An 18,787-nucleotide genomic window follows, 5' to 3' on the forward strand; every position below is an offset into this window, starting at 1 on the left:
TGACTGCTGAATTTGTTGTGAATTTATTCATGAGGCATTGAGCCCCCAGGCACACAGCGGCCCTGATCTGGGTGATAACACTGGCTGATTTGGGGGAACCATGTGGCACCCAGTCACCCCAATGACCTGTTTCCTTTCACTGGCAGCTGTTTAAGCTCCCTAAAGTACATTTAAATATGTCAGCTGGGGTCAGAGAAAGAGGACAGTCAGTGGCAGGTACTATAAAAACAAATGTACACATGAACACACACAATAGATCGATATACACAGAGCAATAGCTTACTCGCTGTGCACTGTGCATAGTAACAAATAAGTAAATCATCATCAAGAAAATGGCCAATTCCAGTAGACACGCTTTGCTAAAACTGAGCCTGGAACGCCATCTAGTGGATATGAGAAACACCGCAACCTGACATTCAATCTGTACTACTACATCAAAATGCCGTGCAAGATGACATAAAAGTCCACAGTGTTTGGCGTCTTGATGACGTTATTCACGAAAACTGGAAAAACGAACGAACAAACGAAACATTCTGACCAAACTGAAAAATAAATTCGCGACAGAATATATACAGCTGCTAGGTGCGCAAAGCGTCTAGCGCAGTGCAGGTGTTACCCAGATGTTTTAACAGTGGTGTGAAATGTAGAGTGACGTAAGAACCGAACTTACCTCGCACTTTCATAGAACTACGTTTCAGTGCCAGAGTAGCAGGCATTGAAGAGGAACGGTAAAAATGAAGAAGTTTGTTGCATTTTTTCTGTGCCTGGTCTTGCTGGTCGTCGTAACAGGTAGGCTGTGAGAATATTTTTTTTAACTACTGGTATTCTCTCAATCCCCTGTGTTAACAACTAATCACACTACACAAAAATCAATGTCTATCTATGCTTTTGTGTAGAGGAAAGTACACTGTAGTATACTGAGAAATTTGACAATCGCCTGGAAAAAAGGTCAAGTAAACAAATGCCTTGACACAACCATTTACTGTTTTTATCAGCGTGTACAAATTATATACTTATTATATTGAAAAACATTTCCAACAATTTCACTCTTCAAACAGTGAAAGTATGTAGTAAATCTTAAAAATGTGCAAGGGAATGTATATCACATTACTGTTGTCAAGAGTTCAGACTTCAGTGACTATATCAGCACTAATTTCAGGATGACGTGGTGGTGATATGGAGGATGTCCCTCCATATTCTTGTGCTGAAATGAACCCGATGAGTGTTAAGATCTCCAGCGGTATTTTTAATTTGTGCCGTACATTAGAGGTCGTGTAAATACACTGCAGAGCTCTGCATGGGGCCTGGTGCCGTGTATGTGAGTGGTAGAGCTTCAGTGCAGCTTGCCACGTTGCTGTGTGCCTGGCAGTGTTGACAAAGCCAGGCTCATTTCCATTCCCCCATCACAGACTGGCCTTCGGGTCACGTGCTCCGAGAGCTCAGGTCCCTGGAGAGAGGGCTACATGAATGGGTACTTTGTTGCTCCACCAAAAACAGCTCCTAATGGCATTCTGCTCCGAGATGGAGTGGATTCCGCAAAGGGGAGGCCAGACCTCCAGACTCGCATTCTTTTTTTTTTCTTTTTTTTTTAAGGAATTCATTTGTAAAACTACAGAACAACAGCAATGGATACAAACATATGCTTAATGCAAGCAAAATGAGACAAAACGGTTAAAATAAGTAGGCCTACAGTTTTCTAACCACAAAAAAGGAAGAAATAAATATATAAAAATGACCCAGAATTGTATGAGTCAACCACTTTGTTTACAGACCCATTTGCCATTTGCTTGGAAAGATTTATTTTCTGATGTGAAGACTTGAATTGGACCATTGAACCATTTAATTGAACACGAATGTACCTGCCAGTTTCAGAAATATGTTAAATAGATTTTTTCTACTTAGTTGCCATTTTATAAAAGGTCTACCTATAACCGTTGTGAATTATGACATGTCTACTTTCGCTGTATGTATGCGTTAACACTGTAGAATATATGATAAATAAACAAACAAACAAATAAATAAATAACCACATTCCATTAAAATAAATTCTACACAGCTAATCTGCTTTCGCTAATCGTATTTTTATTCACAGCCAATGTTATATTTTATGAGCATTTCTTTATCATTTGCAGAAAAAATAAACATGAAGGGACCAAAATATTCAGCTGTTAGATTGTCAGGCTAATATTAATTTTGAAAGCAATCAATTAAATCAATCAATAATTTATTTTTATTTTTATTAAATCCAAATTTTTTACACAACAGGGCCTGAGGAAATTTGAGAACCACTGCTCTACAGTTTATTCTTTATCGTTTCTCTTCAAACGCTGCAGTGCACTAAAAACTCAATATTCTAAACATGATCCCTCTCGTGTTACTCAAAGGAGTAGTGTGGTGTGCAGAGGAGGCGAAGGTGATTCCTTCAATGTGAAGCTAACAACACTGGCTCAATCAATGGTCCAAAACTCCAGTCCTATATGTGGGAGTCTCTACTTGTTTTTGTCATTTTCTTGCGAATCAGCAGCCAATGTAGACCTTGGACGCAAGGTGTGCAGACTCTTTGCCCAATCAATAACTTGCATTTTGCACTTAAGTGTGGGAACAGCAGAAGCAGAGGCCCTCAGGGATTTCAGTGTGAAATGGCTGTGCTGAATCTCTATTGCCAGAAGCTTCTCCCATCATCAAGTGCTGAATCTCACCAGTCTCCCTCTATTGGCAGAAACTTCTCCCATCATCAAGGAGAATTTAGCCAAGCAGCTTCTCCGAACCAAGAGGCAGGAGTCACCCAGGAAGGCGGGCTACACAGATGAGCCAATGAGGGTAAGCTCTTAATGGCAAGAAACTGTCAATCAAACCTTTTATTACACATTATATTACAGTCTATGCATTTGGCAGACGCTCTTATCCCGAGCAACGTACAACAAAGTGCATATCCATAACCAGCGACAAGTGCATTGAAAGAACGAGGGGGAAGGACTTGGGCCTTGTATCAAACCGTTTTTATACAGCACAATGGTAAAGAAGAATATACTTTCAGCAAAATGAATGTCTGTTAGGTCCGTCACTAAACTGGGAATAAGTAAAATTATGCAACATGGGTATAATCATCAACCCCCCCGCACACACCTTTGTTGTCCTCTATCCCCTGATCTCTGTCTCCTCCATTTCAAAAATACTGTTTGATTTGTATCGCATTAGAACACTTTTGTGTGCATGTCAGTTGGGTTCCCCACTTGTTCTTGAGCAGGTTCCACCTGTCGTATCCTGACCTGACCTGTCCTGTCCTGTCCTGTCCTGTTCTCTTCTGTCCTGTCCTGTCCTGTCCTGTCCTGTCCTGTCCTGTCCTGTCCTGTCCTGCTCTGTCCTGTCCTGCTCTGTCCTGTCCTGCTCTGTCCTGTCCCCCTCTCTTCCAGGAACACATGCTGCAGCTGCAGCGGCTGGACCAGAGGGCCAGGGAGACCAACCTGGAGCACTGGCTCAACCCGCACTGCTACCCTCACTGTGACCGCAACTACGCTCACCCTGTGTAACCGCACAGCAACCGTGCCAAGGTCTCTCACAGCCCGTCTCTGAACCACGGCTAACACAGAAGCGCTGCCTCTGTGCTGGGATATACAGTGGGCACCAGAATTATTGGTATCACTGACTGGCAATGCACAAAAAGAAAAAGAAAAACTATCATTATTGAGCTAACCCAATAATAACTCAAAATTCCAACATGTTAAACATTTTTGTCAAAAGTACTGTATTTCATTAATGTTTCACTGATACCAACAAAAATCATACATTAATTTAATTTTAAAAATACATTTCCGCAAAATCAAGATTTCATCATTATTGGCACCCCTGGATTAGTACTTGGTACATCCACCTCAGGCAAGGATAGCAGCATGTAATGTTTGACATGGTTCAGGAACACATTTGGAGGAGATTTGGACCATTTCTCTCTGCAGATCCTTGCAAGATCTTTCACGTTCTTGCATTTGAGAAAGAAGTATTGACAATAATTGTGCAAAAAGGCTCTTTGATTGACAAATTTTCTCTGTCCACAGTGTCAACACAGAGGGCCTCCAACGCTACAGGATGGAGCTGAAGCATTTGAGTTGATGTGCCAATAAGAAGTGCTGAAGTGTGTCTAAGCTCTGTCTGTTCCTCCCTTATTCATAAACGTGTCTGCTATTGTGTCCTCAGGAGGAACACTGCCAAGTCATTTAATACTGCACATCAGCAGTTTATAGCGATGCTTTGAAATAGTATAGGGCACAAGTAGAACCCTCGCCGCGTTTTTGTTGAACTGCCATTTGAAGGGCAGTGGGGATCCTGCTGAAAATACCTAACGTTATGTCTAATAGAACTGCAACTGTACTAGCCCGTATTAACTGCTTTTAAAAACACCAACTAATAAAATGCTTGTGCTGATAGTATGCCTCCTTAAAAAAAAATGTAACATAACAGAGAATCTTGAATCCGTATTTCAGGATTTGAAAGCAGAAAAACCAATAAGGAAATAATAGAAAAAAGTCACAGAAGAACTGGTGAATGTGGGGGAGGCACTGAAACATTTTGTCAGTTGACACAACTGAGGTCAATATTAGGTTCCATATTCTCTTCTTCATCTAAGTGGTAATTCCACAAGGAGGTGACACTTCTGGCACATACGCTTGTGACTTGGATGGTTATGAACAGTATAATAACAATGGCATAGACTACGAATGTTAATTGTTGGAATCGATGGTTATAAACAGCACACTCACAATGACATAGAATACAAATATCAATTGCTGCAAAGGTCTAAACTACTGTGCACCAACATAAAATAATTTTTGTGTGCATTGTATTCTGACTGGGGATAAGCGTTGGACTAGGTAACGTATCATACACTTGGTATGTAATACTAAAATAACAATGAGTAACAATTTGAAGCCCACAAAACCTGGTTCATATTTCAATTATTTAAATGTAGTGTTATGAAAATTAGACCTGCATCAATGTTTTTTATAATAACACCTTATTTTAAAAGTTAGGAAATCACAATTAAATTAGCCAAGTATAATATTATTCACCTTAAAATTTAATGTAAAATTGTCAAAGTAAAAGCAGGGGATGCTAAGACGTGTGATAAAATTGGCCAGACAAAGGAAATCTGACATTAATATGCCTCATTTGTACAATAACATGAATCTTTTCATGAGTTTACAGCAAGCTAATGCAAGAAACCATGTTTTTATATACATGGTACAAGGTAAACTATTGCAAGCTACCCAGAGGTAAATTTGTGTTTTAGTCAAATAATTCAGACAAACCTTGGTTAAAAACAGGATACAATTCAGGAGAATACACACTGCATATCATAAACAAAGCATGACATAAAAATAATATTTTGCAAAAACTATCTGACGGCATTGCATTGCGCTCGATATAAATCATTGTTTGCTGACGCAATGCCACGCGCCCCATCCCTGCGTCTTGCCTATCAAAGCGCCTTTTCGATCGAGGAAAAGGATTACCGAAAGTACATAGTTCGAGTCCCGCTCTGTAAGCATCTGAAAATGCCATAAGGCAAACATTTACCGCGATCACAAAAGGCAAGTGATTCCTATTATCTCCTCTGCAATATTTGCGTATATTGACAGCGTTATTGTTTTCCCTGCGGATAAAATCCGACGGCAACCGAACACCTGCATCCATTGCAGCAGAAACTGTCATTTTGAAACGGTGGATGTGTGGGGTTTGGGTGGTACCCTATTACAGGTGAGGACGAGGTTCAAAGTCCACAAAAAAGTGAACAGCATCTCTGAATGAAGGTATCCAAAGAAATTGACCTTCAAATCAACATAAACAATGAAAACTCAGAAACCCAAGAAACCCGCCGCTCCAAGAAACCCGCCGCTGGTTGATGCACAATTATGTGCCATTAGATAGGCCTTTGGAGGCATGGTATATTCGTTTCAATTAGATTTCTAGACATTTTTAAGGAAATAAGAGGTCAAAGAGTCGTCTCGTTGTAAACCACGGCAGTGGGCCTACTTGCGAATAGCCGGAATAAATAATTATCAGTTGTAAACTTATTTACTGAGATCTAGAACTAGAACTTTTTCTGGCGCATTACGCCGTTCCACCCGAGGAGAATACATAATGAGACAGCTATTGATTGTCTCCATTTCCCAGGGGAGACCATGGAGATCCCAACAAACATTCATAGCCCAGAAGACAACAAAAAAAAGATACCACAGCATGACGAGTAATGAAGTTAACTTTAATAGGCTAGACAACAAATCGCCGTTTGCTTATCAGGAGAATAGTGTTTAGATTCACGAGATTTTGACATTTCTGTGTGCAACACAATGCCTCATCGTAGGATTAGTGTCCTTTTCATCTGCTTTTCATTTGACTGCGTTTTTGTTGTTATAATTAATTAAACGTTGTCATGTCAGTCAGCCACAAAACTATGTAAGCTATTGTGCGCCGTCCTGCATGATAATATTGCTGTCATTGAAAGTCTGCCCTGCCCTGTAGCCATCCAACACATTTCCCACTATCTTCAACTTGAAAACGTTACGATGCTATCTATGTCAACAGATTTGATTGCTTTATTGGGAAATAGCTAAATCTAATATTTAAAACCTATTATATATGCTATATATGCTAGTAAAATTAGGCACAGTCGCAGTGAAGATAGGTTAGACAAGTACCATATTATGTATAAAGGCTCAAACTTAATGGACATAACTCATCGTGAACCTGACCAGTCTCTAGAAATACTCATCGCATAATGTATCTAATAAAAACATATAGCCCTACTTGCGCATAACACCACCAACCACCCTTATTCCACTTGTTCGACAATTTGTCCAGTCGATCCATTTAAACGAAATCAAATAGCATATTGGTAGGCTACTATCAAATTTGTTCCACGTTTATACGACGTACTGTCACAGCCAAAAATAGAAAACTACACCAATGCTATCTCATTGTTACCCCTATTGTAGGCTAATTGTACACGTGTTCAACGTTATTATTCTTAATGGCCTGTCACATTCGACCTCTCAAGAAATTGTTAATAACGCATAATGCCCGTGACCAAATAGTCGTAACCGCAGTAATGACTAGGTCCACATAATATACCATTAAATGAAGACCCCATTCTGATTGGAAGAGAGCCTAGCCACGTCAGTCAGTTGCTGCAAGAATTGGACTGAATTTCGGGCGAAACGGCGTTTCTTCGGACGCGACCAAGTACAAGATCCATGCACTTTTATTCAACAGTTTGGCGAATGAATTAGCCATATGGCAGCTGAAATCGCCAAACGTTTGTGGAAAATTAATAAAATAATAATAATAATAATAATAATAATAATGCATTGAAGTAGAAGCCAAGGTTAGGGGAAAATGTAGATTGGACGGGATTCAACGTCTGCTTTACATAATATAAAGCAGTAGCTAATAGTTTATTACCTACCAATTTTTTGTTTCCTTTCCACGCCATCTGTCTATCAAAAAGCAAGATATTTGTGTATGCAGCTATAGCGACCATGCCTTTCTACGAATTCAGTCGTGTGTTTATACATATAGCCAGTGAAATGACGATAAAATTTAACCCATATTCGACTCGTGCCATAATCTACACATTATTTATGTCTACCGCAGGCGAAGGGATTACCAAAGCGCATTAACATGAGATGCTTCCCTACCAACAACTGTCCAAAGAAAACGAGGGCTTGCTAATAATATAAAAGTATATTGAGCCCACACTATTACAAGGTGAGCTTTAATTTAATTACGTTTGAAACCATTAGAATGTTCTAAAAATGTGGAGGGGGAAAAACATAGACATAATAAAACGAACAGAAATATTCGGGGCCATTTTAATATTTAAACATTTCTTGATTCCATGCCACTTTTTATTCAAAGCCTGAAGAATCATTGAAGCGGTAATAAAAATGTCCTTAAACGAATTCTTCAACAACGCACTTTTCCATAGCGAAATTAAACGCACCGACAGAGAGACTGACGCTCTACAAAGGAATCAAAATGCCCCAGTCAACATATGCGTTTAAAAAAATATAAAAGCAGTGCGTATAAATCCATGCATGATCTCAGAAAATGGTCGGTTTGATTAGTAGACCTTTAGAGCATGTTAAACAAAACACTACAATTAAATTCACAGTACATTTGCAGAAATATTTACTACAACGTGGCTCATAAGCAAAATTACAGCCGTTTACGTCAGTTGCGGGTTAACATCCGCACTGCTAGTAGTTATACATAGGCCCATTTTAAGCATTTAAAGGGTTCGGAACCACCAATGCACATTTCATCAAGCGACAAGAATAAAAAACAGGTGCCTCTAATCTTTCACCTAAAGACAAGTGTTTCATGATATGTATATGACCTCTTAAAATATATAACTCTGGTAGCTGTAACCTAATATAGTTGAATGACAAAACCTTCTAATAGTTAAAACGAGGAGATCCCCTCTTTGAGTATAAGCATACTAAGTTTTAGCAATACACACTTTTTTGCCTCGTTTGACTCGTATAGGCAACACTGAGAGCTCAAATATGCCATCACATAGAACGGATGAATATGCAGATCAAGGATGAAACATCTTAAAGATGTTTGCCCACATTTAATCCAAACAGGAATCCTTGGCCACTTTATAATTAACACACGTTTCATAATCCAGTGTTTTCCTTATTAGCTATACAAATGAATCGCATAATACATCATACATTGCATAATACAAAAATTAACGGTCTTTTTTTTGTTTTTTTTGATCTGCAATCTCAATTGGTTAAATCAAGGATATTTCCGTCATATGCCGCAATCTTGCTTGAACAAATTATACTCCCGATTCTAAACAGCAATCATGATACAATATCGGCATTTGTGTGCACATACAAATTCGCATAAAGCCAACATGTTTCACATGCAATCCTTCACAAAAGATATATGCCTGTATATATGTATATAATATATACACAGTCTAAGGACTTCATTTAATTTGGTCTTTACATTAAATACACGTCTAACATTTACATACACACAAATTTATATATCTTTTTTTTTTCCTGTACAGTTATACACATAGAAACATTTGAAATGTTAAATGATGTTTTTGTTTTGATTTTTTTCCTCCCCAACAAAAATAATTCTTAAAAACGAAATCATGAAAGAAAATCAAAAGAATCATCTTTTGTCTTTGAAGAAGCCTTGGTCTGTGCTGCTCTCTTTGATGGTCACTGTTAAAAAGTTTGTGGTCACGTCCGTCACCACCACTTTCTCCACGTTGCTCAGACAAGGGCTCCAGGAATCTTCATCGGGCTCCCCAAGAATCCTGGAGACTGGGATTTTGGCAACAAGAGAGGGCTTGTCCCTCGGAGGACTCTCAGGTCGGTAAACGCTATTTTTCGACAAGTGCTTTAGCCGGGGCTGCGGAGGGGACATGGCAGCCGGGCACTCCTTAGTCCTGGCGTTCTGCATGTCCAGTCCAGCTCTGTGCATGTACATGTTCCTGTCGAGACTGTAGTGGTGAATGCTTCCGCCGGGCACGGCCCTCGTCTGCTTCTGGCCGTAGCCGGGATCCTCCTGGTGCCTCCGCGCCAGTTTAATCACCCTCATCTCAGAGCCGGCCTTCTCCCCCTCGGGGGGGGCGTGCTTGCCCAGCTTGACCGGCCCGTACGTCATCTGCTCTTCAGACCGGCGCTTGGCGGGCTCCGGGACCGGGCCGCTATTCAGAGCGTCTTTGAAGCGCAGCTTTGGTTTGGGGCCTCTCTTCTTGGGCCCCCCGGAGGGCCGATGCTCCCGCACGGGGTCCGCGGGGCGGATCCGTACGCTCTCCCCCCGGTTGACAGTGCTGGGGGGGAAGATGGTGGGCACCACGGCCCGTAGCCCCTCCCGGGCTCTGGGGGTAATGACAGGCTCCGGGTTGGGAAACGAAACCCGAATTCCCCTTGTCGCTTCGCTCCGGAATTCGTAAGTTTTGGCCTTAGCTTTAGCTTGAGCCTATGAAAGCAGCAGCGAAGAAACACTGTCACAATAAAACTGATCACAATTGGTACACCAAAGAGGTCAGCATGGACAGATGCAAGCCATACACCTATTTTAGGGAAGAACCGACCATAACAGCATAGAACGCGTAATAATGCCAACCAATATCTGCCACTATATTCTATAGTAGCTGTGTCTCTTAAAGGTCAAGCAAGAATCGATCACAAAACATTTGGTAAACAGAGTGTCCACACTGAAACCATTTTCACTGAGTATTATTATTTCAGTTTACTTGTGTACGCTGAAACGTTTAATTAAGTTCCCTGCCATCACATTCTCATCGTCAAAACGTCTTCAAAATATTGCAGGAAGACATCCACCATCTAAATCTGGCACAGATAATGCGCACTCGTGTATTTTGAGTGCATCTCCTACATAACCGTTGCGGTAAGGTGGCCAAAAGGGGTCCAAATAAATGATGAAAATGTCTTTGTTCATAGGTTTAGATATATACAAATAAGAAAAGAAAAAGATGCTTATTAATCTCTCCCTGAAAGATTTTTTTTGTTTTTTTTGTTTTTCATTATTCGAAATTTAACTTGGGACTACTTAACTTGTCTTTGCTGTAAGTACACTTATTTTGGCAAACGTGAGCCAAAAGCACAATGCCACCATGCCCACCACATTGTGTGAAAGGATTTAAAGGCAACTAGGTATAGTTATATTTTAAAAAGTATTGCAATTATGTTAATAGATTTCAGACAACATTCCAATATAAGAACGGCAGTGATTAAGTGAATGCATACGACCAAGAGAAATCAAATCCAAGTGTGTTCCAAAAATAAAATAAAAGCCTTAAAATGCACTGTAATAAATGACAGTGAACCCGATGCGGATAGACTGAACAGCCCCATAAGTCAAAGTGGGTGGAGACAGACGGAGGTTTGTTTATATGACACATGCCTGACACGTTGACCGACACGGGAAAACTGATTTCGTCGATTACTCCATCATCAGTAAGCTTGATACACGATTACTAGCTAAGTTCGATACCCACCCTCAGAAGAAATGTCTTCGGTTTAGGTCCCCTCTTTTTTGGTCCAAAGAGCTCCCTCTCACGTTCTCTGCAATAACACACGATATCCATTTTACACATGCAAGGCTGCAGGGCGAAGTAAAATGCACGCCTGTATTGGGGCACAGCTAGCTAGCTAGCTGGCTGGCTAGACGTCGTTAGCTTGCTTACACAGGCCTTCTGCTGGCTGCTTACCTCTCTTCGAAAGCAACGAAGAGGCGGGAGTCCAATATATTTTCCTCCGGTTCCCATGTGCTGTATCTACAAAGGAGTACTGTATTGTTAGCTAACGTTAACGAAATACTCAGCTAGCGATTAATAATAATATGATAGTTAGCTACATCACACACCAAGAGTGAATTCACTGTAAGCGCAGTCAGTTAACGTTTAACATTCACTGCGAGCAAGCGTGCCATCAAGCTCGCTAAACACAAACCAGATAGCTAGCTAGCAAGCAAGCATGTCTGCTGAACATACATCAGCTAACTGTAGCAAACGTAGCATGCTAGCCTTCCATCTGCTAGCGATGTTTGAATGGTTATCTAAGCGTACTCACTTCGGAGACCAGCCCTTCCATTTCACAAGGTATTCCAATCGACCCTGTGAGAGCAATCAGGAATAGAAAGAAAACACTTCGTTAGCGAGGCAGCAGCGATCTGGTGTTCACATGTAAAATGTATGCATTTGTGAGAACAAGTAAAGTTCGTTGAGGTTTTCACATACTCTTCTTATCCGGCGTTTGATGATGGATTCAGCAGCGAACACCCTCTCCCCGACAGCCGACAGCTCCATGTTTACTTCTATCTACCGTTAGATATTTTTCTCTCCACTGGCTAGCTGGTGAATTCCAGGCAGCCCATAATACTCATAACCTAGCAAAGACGTCATCACGTTTCTAATGTGTTGCCAGGCACCGCTGTCGGTGGAACCATTTCAAAGAACTCGATTGGTTCAACTGTTGCTACGTGTATGGGTTTCTAAATTGAGAGGAGGGGCTTTTTGTTAAGAGGAAGTTACACCAATGCTAAAAGTATGTGGTTAAAGTGGCCGAAGTCGTGATCAGAGAGAATTCTTTAAATAATTTTGCGCTGCGTCGTGCATTTCCAATTCCAATTATCCAATTATGTCCAATTATCATCCCAAGCGCGTTCATGGAGCAACCCCAGTTCACGGGACACACGGGTATCAAACTTCAATCCAGGCCAACGGCTTCTTTCGGAACTCGGCGACCAGAAAGAAACAGTCTAACGTTACATGAGCAATGCAGAATGATGTTGTGGCTTTATTGTGTTACGATCTACAGTCCTGTGACTTAATTTACTGATACATTTAAAAAAGTTCTTTGAGCAACACTCCCAAATACTCCAACAAAAATAACACTAAACGCGATTTTTCTTATTTGATACACCCAAATGTCTTTCCTTTCTTTTTAAATGCTCGTTACCTATCAGTGGCAGTGTTTTTTTAAGTAGGTTAGATTGTAGAGCATAATGTAGCCTACGTTACGTACCCATGGAAGTCATCAGTTTCGTCTAGTTTAACGGACAAATAAGATGCTGGCTAAATTTAAATGACAATGTTTTAATATGATGCCATCTTGCAAATTACGCATTCTTAAAAAACAACAAAATAAAAAAATATATAGTAGCTATGTCAATTTAGGCTAATGTTTATTATACACGAATTGCTCATTTATCAAGAAAACTATATCTCGCTCTAAGCACTGTAGGGTATCAGTTGCGCCTTTGGAGCTAGCTTGTAGCCAGGTCATCAGGTAGGAAACTGAAACCATAGTGGATCCATTAACCTGAAGAGTATGTTTTTGGAAGGATTTTTAATCTTTAAAATAAATGTTTATATATATATTTTTTTTATTTATTTATTTTTTTCTTCAAAATTCCAAGTCTGGTCAAGATTGCATAGAACTCATTTGCTTTCCATTGCCAGAAGCAATAGCAACATTACAATGTTCAGTTAAGAACGCAACTCACATTTGTGTTTTTACATGTCAACGGGATAAAGGGTAACTGTAGGCTTCCCAATTCCCACTGAAAGCAAAATCGTAGTTAAACAAACACATACGTTATTTTTTAGAGTTAGCTCGTTTTGAATGAGCCCACATTAAACACAAATTAATCAAGCAAATGTAGGAAAATCCAACAAATCAAATCGGAATTTTGTTATCTGCAGTTTGGCTATTAGTGTCCATAGTCACGAAAAGAAGGCGCTATTTAACTGAAGTGACGGTCTCCATCTCCAGCTATTTAGTTAGCCTAACGGAAACTCTACACTAAATTCCCAAAAGAAAATAGCCCCAAAAATGTTTTTCTACCCCGAAAACAATACTGTACATTTCAGGGTACATTTGGGAAATGTGTTCCCTAAAGAACAAAAATGTACCTCCACTCTGCCTTTATTCCTGAGAGTGTAGCTTGCACCCCCTTAATTAGGTAATCCCTTCAATCATTCAAATTTTATGTTCATTTCAAAGCTATTTCCATTTAGGCATTACTCACACTCGAGGGAAAAAAAGGGCAATAAATTTGAACATCTTCGATCTTCGATTGCCCATAGACAACTTAAAGCCAATTAAACATTGCTAGCCCCCCCGCCCCCCAGGCTATGCAGAATAGTCTGCAATTACTGGCTTTCGAATTGTACACAACAAATTAAAAGGCAAGTGATAGATTTGAGGCCTATTATTATTATTATTATTATCATTATTATTATTATTAGTCATAGTAGTAGTAGTAGTAGTATTTTTATGATTATTATTATTAGGCTATTACTGTTATGATTATGATTGTTATTATTATTAGCCTATTCTTCCTCTTATAAGTTTTCTTCTTCTTTATTTATGTATTTATTATTATTATTATTATTATTATTATTATTATTATTATTATTATTATTATTATTAATAACAATGAAGTACAAATTTGGTTGTCTAATAAATATAAACACAATACCAGTTGAATATTAATTATCCTTATATTAATTCTTATTATATGAAAATTGAGGCCATTAATGAAATCACAATAACGAGTTACAATACAACAGTTGTATCGATAATAATAATAAAAATATAATAATAATAATAATAATAATAATTATAATAATAATTATAATTATAATAATAATAATAACCTTGGTCACAAAGATTGATTCCACAGCAGGACAGGAACGGAATCACGTAACATTCTGTAATGGTTTGTGCAATTGGTTTGTGCAATTCATTTTCCGACTGTTATTTGTATTGTTCTTTTTAATTATCTCCTAACCAAGCTCATACGATTAGTGTACAATTCTAGGTATGCTATTTAGATGTTAAACATCTAAATAATATACAAGGAGTTTAGACAACATTCGAACGAAGCATTGAATACTCGGGTGCCTTTAAATACACGCTTTTTGGAGAACGTTGCAATTTGGAAAGTTCTTTTTGGTTGTTAATGAAAAACTCTCCATTAGCACAAGCCTATACATTTCTGTTGTCATAGACTATGTTTTATAGGCACCTTGTGTTATTAATTCGGCAATTGGTACTCACTGTAAATTATAAAAAATTCAAAAGAAAGAAAGGAAGAATCAGCATGTTCATGAACTTACACGTAACCACGATGTAGTGTAACCGATAAAGAAAATTGACATATGTATTTTAACAGCAAAATTAACCATACAACATAATTTATTTGGCTGGGCTGGTGGTTTAGCAAAGCGTAAAGCGAAAAATTATAGGTAGGCTATAATATTTTTGTGACTGGGTTGCATAGGGTCATAAATAATATAGCCTAAATTGGTAGCCTTCAAAACGATTTAGCTACAACGACTAAAAATGTCTGTTTCGGTATTATATTGGACCTGTTGGCAACCGAATTGATGAGTCATTGTGATTTCCATAATTCATTGTGAGCCGACGTTCAAGGGGAACCGCCTGTGAATGTTTTAATTGAACGAAATATCCACAATATTTGTTTGGGTTGCCATGGAAAAATACAAACAGATTCTGACGAGGTAGACTGATCATACTTCTCAGTTCCTTTCCATATAGCTAGGCTAATACATTCATGTAGATACATAGGCTAACCTATAGGCCTACCAAAAAGTTATTGTTATTGGACATACGATGTTTTTCTATGCTACAGGTTATTATAATAGCCTCGCCCATATTATTTAGTAGCCTATAGTCTATTATGATTTTGGTCACTTAAAATACGTGTTTAGCCTTGCCCCAGACTTATTATCTTGCAATTGCCGTCTTAAGAAAACAGAATAGCTTCATAGGTGGCGGCATATCAAAGTCGTGTCAAATTCAGTACAGAATAGTGACGTCGTTTCTTCACGACTTTAAATAAGGAATACAACATTTAAAATAATTATTAATATGGGCTGTTTAAGAAATTGTACAAAGTCTACAATTCAAAGAGAAACAAACGAAAGGTGATTTTCCTGTCGCAGAAGGCGCGTGAGACTTGAAGATCTCAAACGGAGAATGGAATATAGGGTGCGCCTCGCTTTGTCATCTTTGTAAAAAAGGAAATCAATTATGCTAACATGAAGATGCATTGCCTTCAACACTAATACAGTAAATACGTTCTGGGAGAGAATAGGAGCCAAATTCGGACGAGGTGGGGGTGGGGATACGATTGATTGAGACATGCCTTGAATTCGTAAGTGGTGGGCTACTTTTTATGTTGTAAAATCTCGCCCAAATAAAGAAAATGTAGGGGATCATATGAAACGAGTGTAATAACGATCACTCATACAGTTCCATGCATATTTAAAATATTTATTATTTAGCCTATTATGCCAATGTGATGACAATATGGCTATCCAAATAATCATAGAAATGTTTAGCGGCGATACACCAGATCAGAAAATTATATCAAATCAAATGGTTTATAAAGGTGGGGGTTGTAGGCTATATGTCTCTGTGTTTGTGTGTACGTGTGTGTGGAAGAGAGAGAGAGAGAGAGAGAGAGAGAGAGAGAGAGAGAGAGAGAGAGAGAGAGAGAGAGAGAGAGAGACAAAAGAATTGTCTTGTGCGCGCGGTGCGTCGGTTCGGGAGTAAAGATGCTAATCGGAATTGAATTTTGACCATTCACGTTGTCATGCCCACATTTTCAGCACAAACAATGGGGTATACTGTAAATCCCACAGCAAACAGAGACAAAGGGAAATGCACATCTCCTAAATATAGCCTACATTTTACAATATAACTCAATGCGTAGGCTACGAGGAAATTGCATTCAGTCTAATCTGTTCTGCATGAATGATCATTTCGGAAATGCAAAGATTTGACATGCCATAGCCTGACTTAAGCCTTCATAACTAGCTGCGTATTGTGCATCCGATCCAGGCAGGAAAGTAGGCTGCGGGACTCCATTTATGGTGGTGTAAGTGATTGGTCTCGGCGCGTCTGCAGTGCAGCAATGGTTACAGCCGTATATGGGCGCACAGTCGACCTGTTAAACGATTATTGGTTCGCTCGTATCTGGGCAACCGCCTTCACCCAGCGTTCGCGAGTAAAAAACTGCAGAATGTGCAAAGCACAATATCCACTGCAAAGAAGGAAGCCACACACATTCGAAACAAAACACCTACTGCAGGCTTTTGTAAATGGTGCATTCAGCTAATTCGACATAGGCTATCTGCAATAGCCTACCATTCACTGTTTGTTTATTTAATTTTGTGCTGGTATCGGCTATTTATATCAGTTTATTATTGCGCATCGCCATAGGCATTGCCTCAAACCTCAAAATCACCTTCTTGGGTGCTTGAATCACGACGACTATAGACTGTAGGCTCTAAAGACAAGATGTGATGTTGTCTTTATGCCGAATAAAAAAATAAAACAGCAAAGTATAGCCTAGCCTATTAGCCCATGTCGTCGTATAATTTATATTAAGTAAATACAATGACATAAGGCAACATTACAGCCTGGGAAATAGGTAACACGTAAAAAGGGCCCTATAGGCGATGCTCTTTATGCAAGAACGTTAAAATGTCAGAATGTCTATATATAGGCTATGCTACACATATGCTATGCTTTATCGCAATTCCCTCATCCTACTGCGCAGCGTTTTATTGGATTCTTTCATTTATCGGCAGCATGCCCTGCGATTTAGTGTGTGTTTTACGGCATTTGGCTATACACATGGATTGCCTAATCTGATTATTTTAATAATTGCAGTCTTCCTTGCCTGTAATTAATACACAGTCGGATTTCCTCATTAATGAGCTACACACAGCCTACCCCCGGTAGAGTCTAGGGTTCAGGGTCTAAGGAAAATAATTAATAAATAATCTTGCCTGCATTGTTTGTTGCAGCTCAATCTTCACGAATCAATAGGCCATGTGCTACGCTTGAGGAATAGGCAACACGGATTGTAAAATGAGAAAATCTGATGCGATTTGACGGAATGGCCGCATTTCAGTGCCCTGATTTAATATAAGATACTGCCTATAGTCTAAAATCGCAAGGTAATCATTAGCTATAAAAGAGCTAAGATACTTTGTCATTGTGCCATTGTGTAGGTTAACTGAAGTGAAGAATAGTCTACAGTTCAGGTAAAACATTCCTTATTGGAATTTGAGACCAAGGCTTTACAGAAACCGCGCAAAAAAGTAATAATGTGCCTAATAGTGATTAAAAAACTATCATGGAATAACCCATGATTTCTTCGTTTTGTTGTTTTGGCGGTAGCCAACATTCAAATAAAGGGATTTATATATTAAATAGCCCATTAAGCTGTTGTATTAGCAATAGGCTAGCCTACATTTTAGGTTAAGGAACATATTAACATTCAGGTCATGTTTGTATCGTAGGCAGGCCTATAAGAGAATTACAGCTTGCATGGGTGTCTCATACATTTTAAACCATACTGTTATGCATTAAACGCAACTGACAATTTTATAGTCGCCTGACTTTCTTCTGCCACTAGCCTACATTACGAAAGACGAGGCAGCGCGTTTGCCTCTTTCAGCATGGTTCAGCAAGTGCTATAGGCTAACATTGACAGGTGTTAAATTAGGTCCTCTGTGTGCAGTAGATTATCAATATTTTAACTACGGTCGCAAAACAGAGTAGTCTGCCGACTGTGAAAGAGACAGCCATTTTCTTTCGTCCTCTTGCAGAAAACATAGTATCGAAAGCAGCCTCACAGGCTCTGCGAAATAGGAAATGGTCGATGCAGATAGAGGTTTGCGGTTGTTAGGTGTAATGAAACGGGGTAGGTGGCTCCCTGTTTCTGCATTGCACTTTGATCAAACTCATCAACAGACAGCCTCGGTATAGGCTAATAACAACTTTACTTCGACTACTCTTACCAAAAGTCCGCCATGTTAGTCAACAAATTAGGCTATAAAGTGTTACATGTTTGATTTTGCCGAGACAAATTTTACAAACGCTGTGTGGATGGGAACAACGACAGGGGGTTACACATTTTACTAGAACATACTTTATGGTATGCTCCCTGTAGCTTTGCCTATACAATTGTTGTCAAATCTGTCTCTCATAAATAAATAAATAAATGCATGACACGTGCAAAATTAATAATTAAAGGAAAATGAAATGCGCATAAATATGGGCTATAGCCTAGATATTTTCATGCGCGTAAATATGGGCTAAAATATTTTCAATTAATTCAAACACTTTGTTGACTCATCGCCTGTGCCATATCCTCACCAAGTTAACACATTCCATGGAAATGAAGAGGTTTC

The 18,787-nt window shown here is 39.2% G+C and overlaps 2 protein-coding genes across 2 annotated transcripts; one reads left to right on the top strand and one right to left on the bottom strand.

The window, feature by feature from the left end:
- The first annotated feature begins 511 nt into the window (after nt 1–511).
- c2h17orf67 (chromosome 2 C17orf67 homolog) lies at nt 512–4,421 on the top strand. Its single transcript, XM_061233267.1, has 4 exons — nt 512–789; nt 2,720–2,820; nt 3,414–3,551; nt 4,053–4,421. The coding sequence occupies exons 1-3, from the start codon at nt 735–737 to the stop codon at nt 3,528–3,530; spliced, it is 273 nt and encodes a 90-aa protein (XP_061089251.1). The 5' UTR covers nt 512–734; the 3' UTR covers nt 3,531–3,551; nt 4,053–4,421.
- Nucleotides 4,422–6,237: 1,816 nt separating this feature from the next.
- On the bottom strand, nt 6,238–11,941 carry LOC133121954 (chromobox protein homolog 8-like). The gene is made up of 5 exons (XM_061231554.1): nt 11,789–11,941; nt 11,622–11,665; nt 11,261–11,326; nt 11,048–11,114; nt 6,238–10,005 (listed from the first exon to the last, which is right to left on the bottom strand). Exons 1-5 carry the CDS (start codon nt 11,855–11,857, stop codon nt 9,190–9,192), a joined length of 1,062 nt encoding a protein of 353 aa, XP_061087538.1. The 5' UTR covers nt 11,858–11,941; the 3' UTR covers nt 6,238–9,189.
- Between the last annotated feature and the right edge of the window lie 6,846 nt (nt 11,942–18,787).

This window comes from Conger conger, chromosome 2, assembly GCF_963514075.1.
Source record: "Conger conger chromosome 2, fConCon1.1, whole genome shotgun sequence".
In the NCBI taxonomy this organism is placed as follows: domain Eukaryota; kingdom Metazoa; phylum Chordata; class Actinopteri; order Anguilliformes; family Congridae; genus Conger; species Conger conger.